At 41.4% G+C, this 23,144-nt stretch overlaps 1 protein-coding gene across 2 annotated transcripts in view; it reads right to left on the bottom strand.

The window, feature by feature from the left end:
• Window positions 1-22,991, bottom strand: part of C2CD2 (C2 calcium dependent domain containing 2) — a 50,669-nt gene extending 27,678 nt beyond the window's left edge. For both annotated transcript variants that reach the window (XM_077818176.1, XM_077818185.1), the window contains exons 1-6: window positions 22,409-22,991; window positions 19,308-19,406; window positions 6,379-6,498; window positions 5,414-5,518; window positions 1,143-1,268; window positions 695-815 (exon numbers count right to left, since the gene is read on the bottom strand). In XM_077818176.1, the coding sequence (XP_077674302.1) occupies window positions 695-815; window positions 1,143-1,268; window positions 5,414-5,518; window positions 6,379-6,498; window positions 19,308-19,406; window positions 22,409-22,675 (838 nt within the window). In that variant the 5' untranslated portion in view covers window positions 22,676-22,991. The remainder of the gene's footprint in view (window positions 1-694; window positions 816-1,142; window positions 1,269-5,413; window positions 5,519-6,378; window positions 6,499-19,307; window positions 19,407-22,408) is intronic.
• Between the last annotated feature and the right edge of the window lie 153 nt (window positions 22,992-23,144).

Raw genomic sequence — 23,144 nt, 5'->3', positions numbered from 1 at the left:
TCTCTAGAGAAATCCTATGCCTTCACATTGGCAGCAGAGCCCTCTGCTCCTTGGCAGTGCAACTCCATTATAGCCATCTTATCAATGACTGCATCTTCTGCTGCCTTAGAACGCCTCGCCCCCCCTTAATTGCAAGGTGCTTCATGGTACCTAGCAGTGCTACAAACCAGTTTATTGACCGTAGTTTTCTGGGGGCGTAGAACGAGAGTGTCATGATGTGCACAGTGCATAACCCCTCTTGGTTTGAAATAGCCCAAAACTGGTGACCTGGGCAAGCTGCAAAGGAATCTGCTCCATGGGGTTTTGGGGGAGGGCTGAGGGTCCGCTTCCAACAATAATGGCAGGATGGAAAGGAGCTTGGCAGGATTACTTTTTGGAATAATTAAGTAGTGCTTCTGGGGTTTTGTTTTGTTACAGTATCACATGCCAGGACACCTAGCTTTGTGCATGAGTCTTTTAATTATTCAAATTAAAATAAATCAGTTATTCCACCCCACCTACAGGTTCTTGGAAGTGGAGAGGACAGAGAGGAAGAAGGCCCACCAGTGCCACAGAGGCAGCAGATCAGAAGGAGGAGTTATCTGATCCATTCATTGTATTTTGTTGTGTCTGAAAGTATGACCACTACAGGTTTAGAGTCACCCTCCTTACAGCTTTGAAGCAGAATATCTGTCGGCTTTAGCTTTTGTTTTACCTGCAGCACTGTGATCAGTCAGTGTGGCTACAATGTTCTTCACTAGCAGTTTTAGCTCATGAACCCTGGGAGGTTTCGGAGGGCTGGTGCCCTGGGGGAGAGTTCTTATGTTTTGTATATTCTGTGAAAAGGAAACAAGACATAAGGAATCATCTATATAAAATATGGAATACATTGTATGCTCACACAGATCAACATGGTAAAAGTCATTTGATATTCAAAATTACAGGGCAGCATTAGCAACAAAGTAGTCACCTAGGAATTCTAAGGTCAAATCCTCCTGTACCCGAGGCTATGTATTTTAAAGTGTTTCCCTATGGTTTCTGATCAAATAGCACATTATTAGCCTTGCAGTTCATTCACGGGATCATGAGTGTCCTCTAACCAGACGTATTAATATTAACAGAAAGCAGGTTGAAAAAATGATTTAAATGCATTCAAGACTTACCTGTACCTCCTTTATTATATCTGTAGGTTTTGTACTCAAGATTACAGATGGTGAAACTAAACTAATTAGATTCTGGAAAACATCTCTGAACGGCTCAGATATTGCACATGTCTCAGCCATCTGGCCCTAGTAGGAGAGAAAAAAAGAATCATGCTTCTAATTAATCAGGAGAATAAACATTAATGCAGAAATTCACTGGACAGCTGACTGTACAGTCTACCACTATGTCATAAAGCAAATGTAAGAATGACAGCAGGTCTAGCGCCAATAGCCAGACATACGGAAATGTCAGACAAATAGTCACTTGATCTTAGTTATTAAAAACAAAAAACCCACATTCACAATATATGCATTAAAATATCATGCAGTTCTGAAAGAGAAATGGAAAGAGTAGAGTCATTACTCACCTCAAAAAGAACCTGTGTCATGATTTCATACATATTTGACCACCTCGGCAACACCAGGATAGCAATACAGTACATAGAGACAGCAGGTCAGATCATCAGTCTAGTACCTTTGACTTCTATGGAATATGCTGACTTCAACTAGCTGAAATTTGGTAACTTCCATTCAGCACACAATGATCATTATGGTACTCCTTAAGCCCAAACCTCAACCATGCCTAAAATAGTTCTGTATGAATGTTCATGTAGCTCCAGTCAGGAAACTTAAGCTATCATTCCCATCCCCTCTTGCCATCCAAGAAATGCTTTCCAGATATTTATAGTTCATTGCAGCATTCATTTATGCTCTGTCCTTTATATTACAGGCATCAAAATGCATTGCAAAATTTTGCTTATACATGGTAGCTTTAAAGTTACTTATAAAGCGCATCAATGCAGTAACTGTTTGCTTGCCAGTGATCTGATAAAGGAGGTTTACTTTTAGGTATAATCAATCAGTGGCAGTATGCTATTCTATGCTTCAGTTTTCTTCAACAGTTGGAATTGAGAGGATATTTAATTAAATTATTGCACATAGACAGCAATTAGGAAATTCAAGAGCACTGGAAGTGGTCCAGGGAGAATCTAGAAGAGGTTCAATTTTTAATGTACAGAGATGGAGACACTGCATAGACCTACATGACAGAGAATACCTACAGATGAAAATATATAGAGGAGTGTCTCAAACTGACATCTCATTTAGAAAGATTATACTGTTACAGACCATAACTTTTAAAGGAATGGAGCCAATTTACGGAGTCTTATATGAAACATTCATGTCTCCTGATTCTTACAGTAAGATGGAAAGAGTATCTTGATGTGTGCTGTGGTCAGGTGGGAATGCACAGCCATTTTGTACGCAATCGGAGGACTCACATTCTCTGGCAACAAGATAGAGACCAAAAAATGGATATTAACCAGGTCCTGTTGCAGAAGCCAAGTTATTTAGCTGCATTCCTGGCAGAAATATCCCAACAACTCACTAGCGCAACTCAAGATGATCATCACAATGGGGATGAAAGGCCTAATCCTGGCAGATGATGAGCGTCTCCTGAAACATTCTGACTGAGCTCCATCAGCTCTCAACAACTTTGATGAGAGCCAAGAATGCTCAGCATATCACAGGATTGACCACTTCATTTTGCAAACCTACACTGTGTTTTAGAACTAGCACAAGTTAATGCGATATTCCTGCGCTGGTGCAAGTGACAACCAAATCTTCACCACAGGCCTAATAAATTTAAAGTCAGTGGTCAAGAAGGGACTAACTTGTGGACGGGTAGTATTAAGTGTGTTTGAACAATCCCAATCTGCAATGTATATAAATCTTGTTTCACTACCCGCTTTATGATGCCACACTCTGAAGATGTATAGGTTTCAGAGTAGCAGCCGTGTTAGTCTGTATTCGCAAAAAGAAAAGGAGGACTTGTGGCACCTTAGAGACTAACAAATTTAGATGCATCCGATGAAGTGAGCTGTAGCTCACGAAAGCTTATGCTCAAATAAATTTGTTAGCCTCTAAGGTGCCACAAGTCCTCCTTTTCTTTTTGAAGATGTATAGATATTGTTCATATAAAGCACGCTCCACCCTTCAACCTTATTTTTCTCATGTTGTACTGCAGCTTCTCTCTTGCAACCTACTTAAGGGGCCATATTTCTATAAGTTGCATGTTGCTGTGATCCAATATTTTAAAAAATACCCCAAAAGACTGCTACAATTAAACTTCCAGTGCCCACTTTGGCAGTGTCACCTTATCAATTTGGTAAGTGCATAGATAACAAACCTGTGTTATACCTGCTTGAACCACCTCCATTCTCCCCCCCCAAAAAAACACCCCCCCCCTCTTTTTGGGTGTTCCCCCTACCCCTGCTCACTGCCCACTATCAATGAAAATTTAGTCTGATGGAAAATGTTGGTTGGAATTTTTCAAATTTTCAACCAGCTCTAAGTTTGCTATGAACTAAGTTATGCCAATTGTTATAATTGGCCTGATACTCATTGACATTTAGCCTGATGCTTTCATGTCCATGTGTGAAGCAGTTCACTTAAAACAAAAAGCCTCCACTCACCCAAATTTAGTTCCAAATGTAAAGGCTTGGAAAGACGGATACCCAATGTCATGGACATTTGGGATGGTGGGGGAATTAGGTTTATATAAAAGTTTTTTCAAAGTTATATTCCACTTCCTTGTTGGCTGCAAGTAGAATATAATGTTTGAAAAAACTTGAACTCCATTATCTGTGCCCCATCTTCAATTGTAAACGTTTACATTCAACCCTCTTTTTGGAATTCAACACAGGACACATTAAAAAAACAAAAACAAAAAACATTAAGACTACATCTGAATAAGTTACTTGAAGAACCTTTAACACGTCATTTTTAGAATATGCTAGAACTGTCGTTCCCAACTGTAAAATATTATTTTTGTGACTGGGTAGTGCAGTTTCTATGCAAGGCCATATCAGCCGCAACACTAAGAGTCAGCCAAGTACAGCGTGCCAAGTGTGATTCAGAGTGATCCAGCTTTTGTCAGTGTAAACTGGAATCTTTTTATTTCATCCAGTTTAACTGACGTGTGTGTGCAGCACTGTGAAGATAAGTTCTTTAAGTGATGATTATTATTATTTTTGCATGTAAAAGTATTTACTTAAAAAAAAATAAGGAACAGGGGAAAATGTCATTTAAATGAAGGAGCCGAAACAATTTCCAAATTGTAGTTCATTTACAAATGTCAGTATTTTAGGGGTTTTCAGCTCTAGAACTGTAAGATGCATACTCAGGTCCCATTAACGTTAAAAAGAGAATGAAGCCTTTAGTTACTTAGATCTTACAACACCCAATGCAATATAACTACACTTGTAAATCCACAGTCAAGCACTTTTCAAAAAGCAGAGTTTTTAATGCAACAGGCACACTGTTTCAGAGACATTATGACCTGTCAATAAGTACTTAGTGACTGTTTAATACATGGATATTAGTCAACATTCCCAGTGATTAAGGTCATTTAGGCTGCCACACATGCAAAATAAATCTGTTGGGTTTTTTTAAAGTGTTCTGAAGAATGATTTGTTATACATCAGTTTTTAATACGTTTAGTTGTATATCCATGATAATAAAATTAAATAGCCCCCGTTCCCCCTGCCCTCAGGTCATCATTCACTCAATACAACTCATCAGTAGAAGCTCTAACATGCACTGAAGTCAACTTTTTAAAACGGGGAAAAAACACTACACACTTTAGAGTGCAGGACACAAAAGAGAACCATTTCTCATTGTTAAGGTACAATTTCTCTAATCTGATAAATACAAAGTGGAGTGAAGAGAGGAAGGTCCCAAATAATGAGAAAATTCATTTGTAACTTGAAAGATAACATATGCAAACCAGAAAGCACAAGTCAAGTGCTTAGCACTATGGAAACCCTTAAGATGCTTAGTCCCTACCCTGCCACCGCCAAACATTTCAGAGTCAACTTGACAAATGACTAAAGGTCGTCCTCTTCTAATACTAATGCAAGTGATCCAAACAGTGACTTAAAAAATTATTTTGGACTGGGACACTTATTACAGATGTCCAAAAATGCTTTGAGAAATAATTTAAGAAGCAGGAATTTTTTTCATCCTTTAAGATTTGGATTAAACCAATAACCCAACAAAAAGATTTCTCTCACAAAACTGGTCAACTCTACCTTAACCCAGATTTAACATTTTACTATCCATGTGGGATGCTACTGTGCTTAAGAGGGGAGTCAAAATATGTCCTTTAGTTTTGTTTTAGAGGACTGGTTAAGACAGACAAACAAATAAAAATAAAAAACTTACTGACTGACCTCCTGCACTGCTGTTGGCTGGATTTTAATATTAGTTTCGGGAGCATTAAGGAAGGACCACACAACTTCAATGTCTTCTCCTTTCTCTTTCAGATAGAGTTCCAGCTGTTGAAATGACAGAGGTTAGTTTTTGTCACCTGCAGACTTGTGAATATCTTTTAAGAGAAGCACGGGACGAAGCTTATCACTGCTGTAAACAAGTGCAGTATCACTGAAGTCAGAGTGATACCAGCATTTAATTTCATAAATCTCAGACGATAGGTGGTCTAAGAAGAACATAAGAAATTATTTCACCTTTTAGCGTATCCTGTGAGTATAGCCTAGGCGAGGGGGTCTCCATTCCCCCCCCCACCCCCCGAGCCCCTGCTGCCCAACATACGATAAAAACCTCCATGGCCCACCTGTGCCACAACAACTGGTTTTCTACATATAAAAGACAGAGCTGGCATTAAAGGGTACCAAGCATGGCAATTGCCTGGGGCCCCATGACACAGATGCCTCTGCGAAACTACGTTGCGCAGGCTTTGGCTTCAGCCCCATGTGATATGGCTTTGGCTTTCTGCCTTGGGCCCCAGTGAAACTAATGCTGGCCCTGAAACCTGCTTGTGGCCAGACCCCTGGTTGAGAATCACTGGCCTAGGGCACTGATAAAAGTCAGACTCATTTAAAAAAAAATTATTTTCATGGTCCACAATTATAAATGCAATATTATTTATTTGAATTGTCTTCACAAATATTTAGTTTTAATTATACAAAGAATTGGGACAAAAGTACCTTAAAAACAACAACAACAACAACTTTTGTGGACTGCGCTAACAAATATTTAAGCATTTTGTAACGATGAGGTTCAAAAGTTAAAACAATCTTTCAGTTTGACTACAGTATATGTAAAAAAATTGGTCCAATTAGTTTTTTTGGATCTGAATATAATATTTAGCAAGGGATATCATTAAAAAAAATGTTACCTGTAAGTGAAGTGGAGACAGTTTCACACTGTACGACTGACATTCTGTGGTAGTAGGTGAAGTATGTGACACATGAACAATAAATTGAATGGAGTCTCCCACTACATTACAAGAAACCACCTAGCGGGGAATAAATAAAATAAATCAATTTTTCATTCAAGGAACTTTCTACCTTGATCAGTTAGAAAAATTACGAAGTTCAGAAATGCAGGAGACAAGGACACTAGACTTTCGTTTCTGGAGACCAAAGTTCAAATCCTGACTGTAGTTTAAAGCATTTACAGCCACTACCTTTCTCGAAAATTGGAGGTTTTGACACAATCAAACGCTCCAAGTAAATTCCTTGACTGTCAAACATTCTCCATACCCACAAACTTAAAAAAAAAAAAAAAAAAGCAAAATTTTAGTCAAAGATCACATTTTCCCATCAAAACATGATGGGACTCCATTTTTTCATATTTTGATGTAAAACTAGCCATCTTGTAAAAGTTTCACAAGACATTAAGATTTCTGGGTCACAAAATGGTCCGAATAAAATAATGAAGTCACTTTTGTGAAATTCCACAAAAGCAATGTGTCATTTTGGCACGCTGCTATCACAAAGATGAATTTTGTTCCATCATCCTAGTTTCCCTGTTTGCGAACAAAACAAAAAGCCATCATATAATTTGGCATAATTAGCCTCCTTGACTTAAGAGATCTTTGGTTGAACCAGAAAAGGTGTTGAAATTTAGTACTGAAGTGCATTGGTAGAGTTTGGGGTGAATATTCAAAAGACAAAGCTTGTGCAGTGCCTGCCTGCCTGCAATACATCTTGCTGCTTAACCCAAGGTAGCCAGTCCATTTGCTTTTATGAACAGTAACTTTATTTATATACCTATAAATGCAAAATCTCATCCTGCCTCCTCCCCAAAGCCAATTTGGTTCAGGAATTGACTTTCTACATTCAAATAACTTGCAGTACACGTTTCACAACACAGAGGAGCCCCAGATAAAGAAAATAATTCACTAAGGAGGTAGAATCACATCAGCAATCTTAAGTGTATAGACATCACAGTCATGCTCTTATAATGCAAGTACACTAACTCAGCATGAAGTCATCAATTTCAATTTCAGCATGAAGTTATCAATTTCTGATTCAGGATTTGTTTCATAGGAACATTTTAAGTATACTATCAAAGCACACAAATAGAATTTGTTACCTACTCATCTGCTCTGCAATCAGAGCTTAAGTTTTTAAAGTAAATCAATGTATCCTCTGGAAGAATGTGGGAGAGAAAACATGACAGCTCTTAATGTCTTTACCAACATCAGAAGAGCCCTGGAAATCCACAGATATCTGCTTTATATCCACAGGTATCCGTATCCACGGCTGTGGATATCCATGGATCATTTTTGCAGATCGGATGCGAATACAAATTTTGTATCCATGCAGGGCTCTAAACATCAGTCTCTCCTTTGATACACTTCATCTCGAGGGCTCCATAGATCAAATCATGGAAAGGACAGGAACAGGTTTAAAAACAAAGTTTAAGACAAACTGGTGCAACTCCTGCACACAAGCAAGGCCTAAATAAATACATTCTGTCCCAATTCACATCCCAAGATGCTTACAAATTGATTGTTTACTTTGATTTAATTAGATATTAGGAAAATACTTTCTAACTGTAAGGGTAATTAAGCACTGGAAAAGGTTTCCAATGGAGGTAACTGAATCCCCATCATTGGAGATTTTTAAGAACAGATTAGAAAAAAATACATGTCAGGGATGGCCTAGATTCAGGGGTTCTCAGAACAATTTTTTGGTGACCTCAGAGTGTGGCCAGCAACCCTTGCTGGTGGCCGCTCTGACAATTTTTCCAAGCCCAAGCTCCATCGCCCCAGGCTAAAGCCCAGAGCCAGAGCCCAGGCCCTGAAGCCCAAAGCTTGATGAGCGCGCACACTGGACCCCCATGTGTCTGCAGAGGCGCTGCCTGGAGCCTCTGGGAGGTTGCGTGGTGCAGTGTGCTGATCCCCTGCTGGTGGTGCCAGCAAACACCAAGGCAGCCAGGAGCAACAGCTGGGTGCTGCAGGGACGGACCACTGCTTTGCCTCCCGCCACTAGGGTTGCCAATTCTGGCTGGATGTATTCCTGGAGGTTTCATCTCATGACATAATATTTAATTAAATATTAATCTTTAATTCCTGAAGACTCCAGGACAATCCTAGAGGGATGTCAACCCTACCCTCCATCTCTGCCCAGGCGGCTATTGTGGGCACACAAAATTCCCCTGCTGGCCGCCCGTGACCATGGTGGCTGCATTGGAGAAAACGCTGGTCTAGGTATACTTAGTCCTGCCTCAGGGCAGGGGGCTGGACTAGATAACCTCTCAAATTTCCCTTCCAGCCCTACATTTCTATTATTAATGGCCTCAGGGCCAATCCATTAAGGCCTAGCCTTAACCATGAGTAAAGTCCAACCAATATTTCCCCTACAGTCCCTTTCCACCACCTCAAAAATATTCTTAAGAGGAGAAACAACAAGGAGTCTTTGTGGCAACTTAGAGACTAACAAATTTATCTGGGCATAAGCTTTCGTGGGCTAGAACCCACTTCATCAGATGCATGGAGTGGAAAATACAGGAGCAGGTATAAATACATGAAAAGGTGGGAGGTGCCTAAGTGTGAGGTCAGTCTAATGAGACAATTCAATTAACAGTAGGATACCAAGGGAGGAAAAATAACTTTTGTAGTGGTAATGAGAGTGACCATTTCCCTCTCTTTCCCCCAAGCTCCAAAAAAGTCTGTTTTCTTGAGAATTGATTTACAATTCTTATTTTCATTACCTATTTCAACAGTTGGTTATATAGTCCATAGGGTCACTAGCACAACTCCATAATAAAAATAAATAAAAAAAACAGTTTAAAATAAACAGCAAGCCAAACAAACAAATACACTCAATTTGCTTCTCTCTCTCAGACTCAGCCCAGAAGTCCTTGGTTTCATTCTGCTTCAAACAGAAACACCATAACACTTCTTTCAAAGACTGAGAAATTTCTTTATAAAAGGTCATTCCTTCTAGGAGGTCTAATGTGTATACAGTTACCTACACAGGTAATAAAACTGTTTCCTTTATCCTAAAATGTGAAAGTCAGGCCTGCTTAGTTCTACACCCCCTGGAATGGGTGCTCCATCTTTTCATTCTGTACCTTGTCTGAATGGAATTAAAGCTAAAATAGCCAGTATTTGTATGGTGAATTTACACATTAAACAGTGTTCTTATCTTCTAGCTCTGGTTCTTTTCAGCTAACAAATCTTCTTCCCTTATCCCCTGAGTTGTAATCAACAACAGTGGTTCTGAGCCACAAACTATTAAGTAAACAAACAAAAAAACAAAACTGTTAATTTCAAGCTCCATCACAGACAAATATTTGCAGATTTGTAGTTTTAATTCAACAAGTTTAGACACTATTTTAAGGAGAATGTGTCTATATAAATAAGAGTGTCTAAACTATTTTAAGTTTTCCCTTTCACTATTCATAGAAATTTTATCTCTCATTCTGATTTTAACTTTTCCCTCAGGCTCTCCAGATAGCTAAATTAGTAGGGGAACTTGTGCCTCAGTTTCTGTTTGCTCCCTCCTACCTCTCTAGAGAGCTATAAAATTTCAGCTACTCTTTTCTCCTTGAAGAAGTGGCAACATGCAGTTAAATAAATAAAATAAAGAGGTTTAGGGTTATTTTAGTTCATATTTTTGTTTTATTTCAATTAAATTCACTTGTTTTGTACTGGTACTATATAAACTCACACTCTTCACACATTGTTCTAAATGTTTCCCACTCCTCCGACATTCTTTTCTTCCTATCCCCTCTAAACGAGTGGGTCATAGCCCATAATGAAATGGATTTTTAAGTGGTAAATTCTTATCTTCCCAGTAGCAATATATTTAGGGTTTTTAAAGATGGCTGGCTATACGTATTTATTAAAACTCTCAGTGCAGCGATAACATTGGCTGGCCTTTTCTTTGAAAGAAAAGAAACAGGTGCTACTATATAACACAATTTTATTCCCAGATAAATAGCTTAATGAAGGTTGAGGGCATATCAGTAATTTAGGAATAAAAATCCTTATAAGAAAAAACACACCACTGGAAAGCCAGAAAATTAAACTTAAGGTTAAATTTACAATAAACCAGTGTTTGAAGGTATACCAATTTATTCTTAGGTACCCAAACTATCTTAACTCTGCACCGAGAGTAGTGACCGGAGAAAGACAGGACTCTCTTCTTCATCCACAACAGTTTCATCTCATCAGGGACCATACAAACCATTTTTACCTTTAAAACTTGCTAATATGTATTCTCAGCCTAAAACTTTCAATGTAGAGAACTTACTTCTTTTCTTAAAATTGTCTTAGCATCTGACTGGTGAGAAAAGGGAGACATCCAGGAGATTCACAGGAGTAGAACTATGCTTTGGTTATAAATGCTTGAGGCTTGCCAAGGGGTTAATGCCTACAAGGCTTTTGTCATCCTGTAACAGAGTGGGACTCACAACCGTGGCGCCTCCTGCTGGCCCTCCTGCGTATTAGCTCTCCATGGTCTGCCTTCAGCTAGCGGGATCATGCCTGCAGTCACTGCTGTCTCCACTCTTTGGACCCACGTTGCTCCCTGCACCATAGCGTCCTCTTTTGGGCACAATCCTCCGGCTGTATCTCCCCACTTCCGGGGGACCAGCAGTCCTTAGTCCCACCACTTGCCTCAGTGGCCAACTGCAGACCAAGGTCCAGCCCCTTGCCTCAGGAGCAAACTGCAATCTGGATACCGGACGCTCTTCTCATTGGCAAGTGAACCAGGCCCGCCCGCTACTCTGGGTCCCGACCCAGGGACCCTATAGTCAGCAGCCATCTACTGCCCTCCTCCAACCTGCTACCTATTTTCCCTGGGCCACTTCCCCCGTAGGCCTAGCACCCTCTCAGCCCTTATTGCTAGGCCCCAGCCTAGCAGTGGTCAGCCAGCGGCTCACCCTCACACTCTGCTGCCCCTGCCCAGCACTGCTCTATCTATGGCACTTCTTCAGGCAGCCAGCCAGTCCTCCCCCCTTGCCTTCCAGGGAGAAACTCCTTTCTGCTCTGCTGAGCCGCCCTTTATATATGGCCCCAGCCAGCCCTGATTGGCTGCTCCAGCAAGCCTTCCTTCCTTCCTATTGGTGGGCTCAATAAGCCCTTTCCTGATTAGTGGTTTCTGTGCAGCCTCCCTGGTGCTGCTTTTAACCCCTTCTTCTCCCTGTGTGGGGCAGCCGCCCCACCACACATCCTCAATGCAAGGGTTGCCCTCTCAAAGAAAGGTGTTGAAAAATCTCATCCAAACATTCCCAGCTGACCTTTGCCAGGGAGAATCCAACTCACAGCTAATAACCCAGAGCTCACCTAGCAGCTTACTGAATGACACAAACAGACAAACAAGCAGAGAAGTCTCTGCATTTGTCTCCCCCTTCTAACTCAGGCCCACCTCTGCTATTCCAGAGGCAGATTTTAGTCTGGATCAGAGCAAGGTTGTTGGCAAAATAATTAGAAGACACCCCAGAGCGTGGCATAGTCAACCTTACTGATTAAGGACAACACAAATTAATCAGGCTGTTCACTGCCCAAAACAGTTCTGTTGATCAGGACTTTGTGGATATTTTGGCAAAAGAAAATAAGCCTTTCTTTGGTTCTTACACACCCACAACATAGGGTTTTCAAGACTGTTTATGCTATAACCATATCAGATTTGGCACAAGACCCATGACTGGAATTCTAGCCATCTTCCCTCTCACATGCAAAAGTCTTCTATCATGGAAACCTGTGAGGACAAAGTGTGGGGTAGAGGGGTTTAGGGCCGTACTATCAATAGTCATAGACCATGGAATATAAAGTCCTACCAAGCTTCAGTGCCATGTTGATTGAAGAGCATCTAGTCAAACTGATCACTTCTTTAAGTCACAGAAGGTTAACGATTAAAAATAGATTCTTCACACTAAAGAAAGTGCTTCCCACACTCAAAATGAGAAACCAATTCACTGCAGGGATTTGATCTCCACTCCTCACCATCAGAAATCCTAGCCCAAGGATTCTGCGCATGGCCCAACTGTACTAGTAGAGGCAGAAGACACCTGGGACAGTCTCACGGTAGACAAGAGAGCCTAAGCTAATTCAGAGGAATCACAGTCTCCGTGGAAATTTACGCAACTTTGTTCAATCAATACTGACTGGTGTAATACTATCACAGAGCGAAAATCAGTCAGCTCCACCAGGGATTCTTCTGTGCAGCAAGTAATCTATATACCAATGCCAGTTTTTACACCAACTCAGGACTGTTACACTCTAGATTAACAAACTATTTAATCAAGCTTTGGAGCTGAGGGAGATTTATTAGATTCAGATGTAACCAAAACAGCCATACAATCTCTCCAAACTTATGCTCAATTAAGAACCTAATAGAAAGCCTCCAGGTTAACATGAGCCTAGAAGTTTCAGAGTAGCAGCCGTGTTAGTCTGTATCCGCAAAAGGAACAGGAGTACTTGTGGCAAAACCTTAGAGACTAACAAATGTATTTGAGCATAACCTTTTGTGGGCTACAGCCCACTTCATCGGATGCATAGAAGGGAACATATAGTAAGATTTTTTTTTATATATATATATATATACACACAAACACACACACAAGTTGGAAGTTACCATACAAACTGAGAGAGGCTAATTAGTTAAGAGGAGCTATTATTAGCAGGAGAAAAAAAACTTTCGTAGTGATAATCGAGATGGCCCATTTAGACGGGTGACAAGAAGGTGTGAGAATACTTAACTTAAGGAAATAGATTCAATATGTATAATGACCCAGCCATGCCCAGTCTCTATTTAAACCCAAGTTAATGGCATCTACTTTGCATATTAATTCAAGCTCAGCAGTTTCTCGTTGGAGTCTGTTTTTGAAGCTTTTCTGTTGCAAAATTGTCACCCTTAAATCTTTTACTGAGTGGCCAGAGAGGCTGAAATGTTCTCCTACCGGTTTTTGAATGTTATGATTCCTGATGTCAGATTTGTGTCCATTTATTCTTTTGCATAGAGACTGTCCAGTTTAGCCAATGTACATGGCAGAGGGGCAATGTACAAGGCACATGATGGCATATCTCACACTGGTAGATGTGCAGGTGAACGAGCCCCTGATGGCATGGCTAATGTGATTAGACACTATGGTGGTGTCACTTGAATAAATATGTGGACAGAGTTGGCATTGTTGCAAGGATAGGTTCCTGGGTTAGTGTTTTTGTTGTGTGGTTGCTGGTGAGTATTTGCTTCAGGTTGGGGGGCTGTCTCCCACGATCTGTGAGAGTGAGGGATCATTTTTCAAGGTAGATTGTAAAATCTTTGATGATGCACTGGAGAGGTTTTAGTTGGGGGCTGAAGGTGACGGCTAGTGGTGTTCTGTTATTTTCTTTGTTGGGCCTGTCCTGTAGTAGGTGATTTCTGGGTACTCTTCTGGCTCTGTCAATCTGTTTTTTCACTTCAGCAGGTGGGTATTGTAATTGTAAGAATGCTTGATAGAGATCTGGTAGGTGTTTGTCTCTGTCTGAGGGGTTGGACCAAATGCGGTTGTATTTTAGAGATTGGCTGTAGACAATGGATTATGTGGTGTGGTCAGGGTGACAGCTGGAGACATGTAGGTAGGAACAGAGGTCAGGAGGTTTCCGGTATAGGGTGGTGTTTATGTGACCATCGCTTATTAGTACAGTAGTGTCCAGGAAATGGACTGCTTGTGTGGATTGGTCTAGGCTGAAGTTGATGGTGGGATGGAAATTGTTGAAATCATGGTGGAATTCCTCAAGGGCTTCTTTTCCATGGGTCCAGATGATGAAGATGTCATCAATATAGCGCAAGTAGAGTAGGGGCATTAGGGCATGAGAGCTGAGGAAGCGTTGTTCTAAGTCAGCCATAAAAACGTTAGCATACTGTGGGGCCATGCGGGTACGCATAGCAGTGCCGCTGATTTGAAGGTATACGTTGTCCCCAAATGTGAAACAGTTGTGCGTAAGGACAAAGTCACAAAGGTCAGCCACCAGGTTTGCTGTGACATTATCAGGGATACTGTTCCTGATGGCTTGTAGTCCATCTTTGTGTGGAATGTTGGTGTAGAGGGCTTCTACATCCATAGTGGCCAGGAGGGTGTTTTCTAGACACCGATGGATTGTAGTTTCCTCAGGAAGTCAGTTTTGTCTCGAAGATAGCTGGAAGTGCTGGTAGCGTAGGGCCTGAGGAGAAAGTCTACATTGACAGCAGGATTGTCTGGCTGAGTGCCAATGCCTGAGATGATGGGGGCGTCCAGGATTCCCAGGTTTATGGATCTTGGGAAGCAGACAGAATACCCCTGGTTGGTTTCATCCAGCCAGATCTCAGAAATACAAAAATCAGAGACCTCATCCAAGGACATGCCTGGGTTAACCTTATTAGGCAGTGACCTTCAATAAGCAGTGTGAATCACAGATCATGTTTCTTTCCTGCCAATAATCTGGAGTCTCTCCTCAGGAGTTCAGAGTAAGAAGATGGGATGGATCTGAAACACCTCAAGTGTGTTTTAAAACTAACGGATTGTCTTTTGCATTACTGGTCTTTACCTGCTCCTTATCTCTCTTCGTCAGCTCCAAAAGGGATTGAAAGTCTCCAACCCCTACAATGGTGCTACCCTATGCCACCAGCTCTTGGCAACATTGCTCAACTCTCCCAGGCAACCTACAGAAGCACTGAAGTGGCACAGTTGCAATGGCAGAGTAGCTGAATAAGGCCCTCAAGGGCAGGCTGCAAAGCCCAGCTGAAAAAAATCACATGGCTGATCAGCCCACTAAATGAAGCTTTCCTTTCTCTAAACCACTTCCTCTCCCCCTCACCCCCGGCGGAATTTTTAGGGTATGAAGAATATGTCAAGCAGGCAATGTCAAGGAGGAAAAGGAGGGAGACTTTTGGTTGTAGCTTATAACCAACTAAATAGATTTCAAAACTTGCTCTTGCCTAGGCCAAATCCTTATGTGCCAAGTTCCAGACAAGAGGAAAAAAACCAAAAGCAAACCACGAACTTTTACTGCCAAGCAAAAAGCCTTCTGGAAACAGGTGATGGAAATGCTGACCAAGTAAAGCAAAGCAATGCAAGTATTTCTTAAAAAAAAAAAAAAAAAAAAAATCACTTCATTCTATACATTTAGGCCCTGTCCAAACTATATTTTTTAATTGATTTTGTAACTGGTTAGAGCCTTGGTCACCTTAACTTGCAACAAGTCACATGGTTCAGTCTGCATCCACACAGCCATTTTTCTGCCATTACAACCATGTTTGCCCACACGTTTGCTTCCTGGAAAATGCACCCATTTCTTAGATTTTAACTCTTCAAGGAAGGAACAAAGTGTGTTGGGTTATGTTTGCACAGTGCCTGGCATAATGGGGCCCCTATCCTAAGTGGGATCTCTGAGATCTACTGCAAAAATAAAAAACAACAACATTCTGGCCAGATATCCACTAATAGCTCAGCAGAAGATATAGTGCCCTGGTAGACTTGTTCACAGAGTAGAACCAGCATCATATGTACTAATGCACTCAGGTATGTCCTACTGCAGAGAGAGCTGAGAGGAAGGAGGACTAATCACACAGAGGAGAAACCATGGGGCTCTTTTTTGTGTTGAGTGTGTTTATGCATAATATTATACATACATGTATTTACTTTACTGTCATTTTGTCCTTTCACTCTAATTCCTCTGTTGCATCCACTGTTGAGTTGTCACAATCCTAGTTGTGAGCTCTGAGGAAGGGATTGGTTTTGGTTTTTTTTAAATTAGGTTTGTAAAGCACATGGCATAATGGAGCCCAGATCCTTGGCTGAGGCCTCTGGATGATCTTTTAATACCATCATAAATATAAGGGCAACCAGTTTGGCACAAGAAGACAGCCATGTGCCAGACATTCCTCTGGCAAAATACTCTTGGCTGCCACAGCGTTGATAACGTGGGGCCTGGTCACACACCAAATGTAGAACCACCGATGCTAATAACTAGTTACAAACTCAAGTTGAAAGTTGCAATGTGGACAGGGCCTAAAAAAACGTTTCAGTTATGTATTATAGAATTTCCCATTCTAATTTAATGTATTTGTATGGACAGACCAGTTCCAAGAACAGAACAATACAAAAGAGCTACTTATTTCTCCATGGATTTACTATCAATGCTCTTTGGATTTTCAATTAATGTCCTACAAGGAAACTACCAGAGTTTGCTAGAAAAAAAAAAAACCCGTGCATTTAAAAAGGGAGAGAAAGTACCTATCAAAGGGCTCCTTCTTTAATTTACAATTATTGTGCATAGAGGCAAAAGATATTTGAATTTCATGCAGGGTGTGTCTTAAGACAAGAAGAGTAAAGAAATTCATAGATAAGGTTGAAGTCATTTCCATAAAAACCTGCCTATATGATTAAGACAGCATTCAACCCAGTCTTGTCTGTAGCTGACTTTTTCGCCAAAATGTTTCTCACTGGAAAATGTAAATCTGTCAACACCAAAACTTATCAGTCTCAACTAAGCTTCCAACAGAAAGGTTTTTAAATCCAGGATGTTTTCGTTTGGGGTATTTTTGGGGGGTGGGGGGAAGAGAAGGAGGAGAAGGAGAAAAGGAGGGAAATGGAAGAGACCCAGATGAATGCCTAAATGGGATATGGGAGACCCAGGTTCTAGAGCAGGTACATCCCAGGGGAGTGCCCTAATCACCAGGCTATTGACTTTTCTGGTCTGGCTGGTTCTCCCTCCCCCTCCCCAAAATCCCCCAATCTCCATCTTATGTTTGTTCCACAAAAAAATATTTATATAGATTCAGAGATTAAGGCCAGAAGGGTCTACCATAATCATCTAGTCTGACCTCCTGTATAAAACAGGCCACAGAGCTTCCCTGGTTGAATTAATTCCTGCTTGCACTAAAACATCTCTTAGAAAAAAACATCAATCTTGATTTAAAAGTTTAAAAAAGGTCTCACTTTGGTTCTGATGCAGAACAAAAAACAAATGTTGAAACTTCAAACCTTTTTGCAAAATGCAATTGTTGTTTTCTTGCTACCCCTAGTCCTATCCATATAGGTAAACCTATTTCAACCTATGTTTCTAAATCATGCTACATCATCGGTGAGGTCCAACACCACAGCATGATTCTGTAAGTCTTGGTCCCATCTACACAGGCAAGACCAAAGCAGATTTTAACCTCTTGGGAATACTACCACGTTGTAAGTGAGTCACCCAGCACAGCAGTTTTCCCTAGTACAGACAGGGCCTTGCTCACCCTGTTTTGCTTAGGCATTGAAGATCACATGAAATGTAAGGCCATCTACTACAGTAGATCCCTACTAATCATCTCTCTCTCAGACACACACACCTGCCCCCAGTTCTCATAGTATTAACAGCAGAGCGTAATACTAAAAATATTATGATGTATCTTAAGTATTTGAAATTAGACTACAGTTGTCAGAGGAAGTGAGGAGGTATACATTTTGCAATGCACTATTTGTTCACTTGCTAATTTTTAAAGTCAGAAACTTGTAATGGGTCTCCCAGGCATTAGTGCAAGTCAATGACATTCTGTTAGACATACACATTTTAAAGTCCATGTTAACACATACACAGTAATATACTTCATTTGTACAAGGGGGCCACATTTCAGTTGACATGGCAACCTTAACTTTAAATAGCAAAGGATCTGATCCAGTGGTGGCCCAAAGCAGTCATAATACTGGCAGATCCAGCCTCTATAGGATTCCCCCCCGTGTTGGGGAATCTAATGTGAAGCCAACATAATAACAACATTATAGCATCCTAGCCCCAACTGCTGGAGAAAAAGGAGATGTTGGAGGGCATCTTGACATCCTGGGAGTTAAGACTCCCCTAACTTACTTTGTGGACTGGCTCAGTCATCAGCTAGCCTCAGGATTAGGGGTGTACAAACACTCAGGTCTTACTCTGAATGCAGCTCTGCCATATCAAATGATCTGGGCCCTTCCCTTCCACTCAACTAAGAGTTTGTTATTAAAAAACAAACAAACAAAAACAAACCTACAATCGGGGAACCTAAAGCTAGACTACTCTGACATATGTGCATAGTTCACAGGACTAATAGGAACAGAGAATGAATAAGAGAGTGGGTGCTTAGTACCTGTGAGAATCAGGCCATTTTGTGTCAGGGGCCTAACTGTAGGCACTTAAATTTGAAAACTTAGTCATTAGCCTCTACAATTTTGTCCAAATTATGCCACCCCATGCAACTTCCACTGAAGTCAGTAGAGTTGTGCTTGTGCATCTCATGGAAAGAATGTGCATATTCCAATGGCCACATTCGGTCTTGTTTTAATGTTGTGTGCTTCCTTAAGAAAAAAAAAAAAAGTGTTCATATGCTAGTTCTCACTTAATACCTACTTAGGGTGACTTTCCGGACCCATTAAACACCAGGACAAAATTCCCATTGAATTCAACGGGGCCAAGATTTCACCCTTAGACTTTGTACCTACTTGCCCTATTCTTATCTGGTTGCAGTTAAGTAAAACTTTTAATCAACAAAACAGAAGTGAGTAAGAGACGGTTAGAAGTACTTTATTCTCCAGAATGTTCCTTTCCTTCCCCACCCTAAGCAGACTAACAGTAATGAGAGGGGGAAATAATGGGAAAACAACATTTGGCCATGTGACCTTGACAGATGCATAAAACTAACAAGCAGCTCAATTTTGTGGTCAATTGCTAGCAGCCCTGAAACACACTCTGAAACTTATAATTGGCTCATATAAGCATGCACAGGGTTTACAACAGTCCATAACTCAGAAAGCCCATTGCCAAGCTTGACAAAGCTTAGTATTTTAAAAAGGAGTAACGATTTTAATCTATTAAGAGAAAACAAAGTTTACCTTCTCTTGGGCTGACTTTACAACACTTACAACCCGTCTAACTGCTAGCTCCAGTGGCTGAGGAGTTGTGTCTTCTTCAAATGTAAGCAACAATGAATCCTACGAAACAAGTAACACGTTTTAATTAAATTATTTTCACTTGAAAATAATAGAGACACTGTCATTAAAGTTTTTGAAACCATCAGATAGTGTGAGTTTTCATATATAAAATTGCAGGGATTTTTAATCTTATCCACTATGCTCCACTACATCATGCAAGGAACGTCCTGGAAAACTTGTGCTGAATTTCACTCTCATAAGGCCTGATCCTGACTCATCTTGACAGCAATGGGAGGTGAGGACACTCAGCATATTGCAGGTAGTTCTACTGAATTCAATGAAGCTACTCTCATGAGTAAGGTTCTCTCACAGCTACCATAATATAAATATTTAAAAATAATAGTAACAACTGTTTTCAGGATTCAGCCTAATAACACGAATACTATTCTATAGCACGTTATACGGCTGGCTGCATGATCTATCCCAAAATGAAGAGATCTTTCAAACAATCGTTTGAAAGATCTTTAAACACACAACAATATTTCTGCAAAGTATTAAAAATAAAAAACACCCCACGCCTACAAAACTGACCAGAACCTAGGAAGAAGAATATGATGTAAACGTAACACACACAAAGAGGGGGAGAGAGAGATCCCTAAAATCCACTGCTTTGTGAAGTCATGTTTTCAGAAACAACAGTAATTACATTTTACTCATGCTGTGTGTGCTCATTGGCTGCTGCTGCTGCATTAACAGACTGCCCAGGTTAAGTTTTGCTTTGGTATAAAAGAGTACACATGGAGGAATTTCATTAGTGTTGTGATGCTGACATTGTTCTGAGCGTTTGGGAACCTAGCTGAGGGAGTAACAACATATTGCAGTGTCAGGCAGCGAATTCATCAAAAGAAAAGGCTACAGAGGCTCTTTTGGGGAGGGGGTGTGAGTGAGAGAGAGAATGTTGTTTTCTGTATCTGTCTGCCTACAGTGTGATGTTAATTTCTGTCTCCTGGAACCTGTCCCCAATTCATTACAATTCTTAAAACATTTATTTTTGCCGAACTCTGTCCTTCATCCTTTATCATAACACCCATAATTTCCTCACACATCACTGGTATTTTAAGAGGACAATCAAAGGTATTTCCAATCAACCTTCCCCATTTACAATAATGCCTGGAGAATTTTAAATTTCATACACACATACGGGTTGCTTAGAAATAATAGATTGCTAACAAAAGAACACTGGCTTGAGGAGATGGTGCTGAAAAATACACATAAAAATCTACTCTCGGAAACATAACATTTCCCAGATGGTTAGAATTGGGTATTTCCATTGACACAGCAAAGTTTCAATTTCAGTCCAGGAAATTACAGTAGGTTGTTGTGGCCCGACCTACCCTTGCATCCTCCCTTCAGATCCAGAGTTTTGTTTTTTAATACTATATATAAAGTTTTACATCCTTTACACAAAGATACTGGGACTAGAAAGGTAGGTCAAATATTGTGCATACCAATTCAGACAATTTTTTTTAAGTTTTACATAAAATCCAAACATAAGTTGCATGACTGACACAAGGTTGAACATTATCTTATTTTACTCTATTCTGCTCCACTCTACAAGACTGAGATCTGCCAGACAAACAAAAATAAGTTAAACAGAAGTAAACATCAAAAATCTGAAATGTGTTCAAAAACCATAAATGAGAGGGGCTGGAATTGACCAGTTTTGAGAGTTCTATACAGGGGGAAAAAAGTCTGGCTCATGATTATGCTCAAATAAATTTGTTAGTCTCTAAGGTGCCACAAGTACTCCTTTTCTTTTGGCTCATGATTGACATTAGAGTCACGTGACAAGTCAGGAAGTTTCTACTATTTACCTCGGAGGTACAGGACAATGTTATCAATTGCATATGCAGAGTCTATCTTGATTGGTTGAGAGGTCAGCAACACCCTCTCTCCTGCACTTCTAGCCATCTTCCTTCTATATATTTTTTTAAAGGAAATAGTGGCTACAACAGGAAAATTTCTAGATTTCACTGGTAAAGATATTCTGAATAAGTGTCCCCATACATATATTTACTTCTTGTTTTGGCAAACATGGTAAATAGTGGGCAGGGCAAAGCAGGAGTCAAATAATGACATTCACTGCAACATAATCAAATCAGGTAAACATTATATATGTTTTATTAACAAATGTTTCTACAGTTAGTGTTTTTCATAGTCCCAAAAAGACTTGATTCATGGTTAGCAAACATAAGAATAAAACCAGAGTCTGGTGAAGTTCTAGCATGTTATTGGGATAGACAACACTTATTTAGCTTTCGTGGCAGACTCCGCAACCACAAGAGTGCTTTGCAGGGGAGATGTAAGCCTTTGGGTCAGATTCTACTTTCAGTTACACCAGCGTACATCCAGTTCACTGATGCTTTATACTCCTGATTTGTACAGATGTAATGGAAAGCAAAATTTGGCTCTTACATTTCCAAATTCATATGTATTTACCAAAATAGATTTGCCTTTTTAATGGAATGACAGTTTAATAAAGTGGAAGGAATCGTACTGATTTGGTAGGAAGTGGGAAGAAAGAGATTTTAGTTTAAAGCTTCCAGAAGGCAACTATGAGGAACAGTGAGTATTGTAAAACGCCAACATTTGGAAGGGAAAAATAACTTGATAATGTCCTTACACTGTAATCTTAAAAATCTGAGGCTCGGTTTTCAAAGTTACTCTCCAGGACTTCAACCTACACAAAAGTGCAGAAACAAAAGCCACAACAGTATTTGAAAGTCTACATATAGGATCCTTTTGGAATAAGAGTTATGAAGCCATTTCCCCACTCCTTTTTCACCAGGTTCACTTCGATTTGAAACTAATCAACAGGGTTACAGTCCCATGAAACAGGACTGGGGAAACAGATCTCCATTCAAAACCATGCGATCTCAAGGAACACATACTTGCAATAAGTGCAGGTGCCCACATTATGGTATCACAGACGACCGCCACGTCGTTTTCAGTGCAAGATTTTCACGATTATTTTTTTCCCCCCAGTATAGACGGCCACTTACCCCTCTCACTTTGGCTTCTGCATTCAGGGCTGTTATCCAAGCTTTCTGCCACTGGGTCCTCCAGCTGTTCAGAGACAGCACCCAGGCCAACAGGGTGTCATTTCCCTGCAGAAGTTCATCCGACGACGGCGGTTTCCTCCGGCTGTTCCGCAGAGCCACCAGAGCATATTGCACCAGGTAGATGGCCAGAGTGACCAGGGCAGCCACAAACAGAGTGACCAGGGTAAGCCACTGCATCTCGTCCACCCAATACGCCGGCCAAGCCATGACTGCACGGAACCGGCCAGCTGCCCCTCTCCGCCCGTACGGGCTCCCCGTGCCAGGGTCCCGCCCCGCCCCGCGCCGCGCCGGGGGAGAGACGCTCAAGGCATTTGCTTCTCCCGCGCGACCGCAGCCCGCCCGCTGAGAGCCCCGCGCCGCGGCGGGGACGCGGCTCGCCCTTCGCAGTGCAGCGGCAGGCGCTGGCTGGCGCAAAGTCCGGCCCGAGGACGCGCCCGGGCAGCGCAAGCCGGGAAGACCCCGCCCCGCAGCCCCGAGCGGAGGGAAACGGCCGCCGGGCCCGGCCCGCGTAGGCGACGCCCGCAGGGGCCACTAGGGTCCCGCGCCCCGCCGAGGCCCAGGGGCCCCTGGCCGGCAGCCTGCGCCGCTGCGTCCTCTGCGCGCTGCCCAGCCCAGGCCGCGCGGGGCCGGGAGCCTTGCGAGGGCCGGGCCGGGCGGGCACCGCCGTCGCATGGCG

This window comes from Eretmochelys imbricata, chromosome 1, assembly GCF_965152235.1.
Source record: "Eretmochelys imbricata isolate rEreImb1 chromosome 1, rEreImb1.hap1, whole genome shotgun sequence".
NCBI lineage: Eukaryota > Metazoa > Chordata > Testudines > Cheloniidae > Eretmochelys > Eretmochelys imbricata.
The sequence above is the reverse complement of the archived record's forward strand: the minus strand, read 5'-3'. Positions and strand labels throughout refer to the sequence as shown.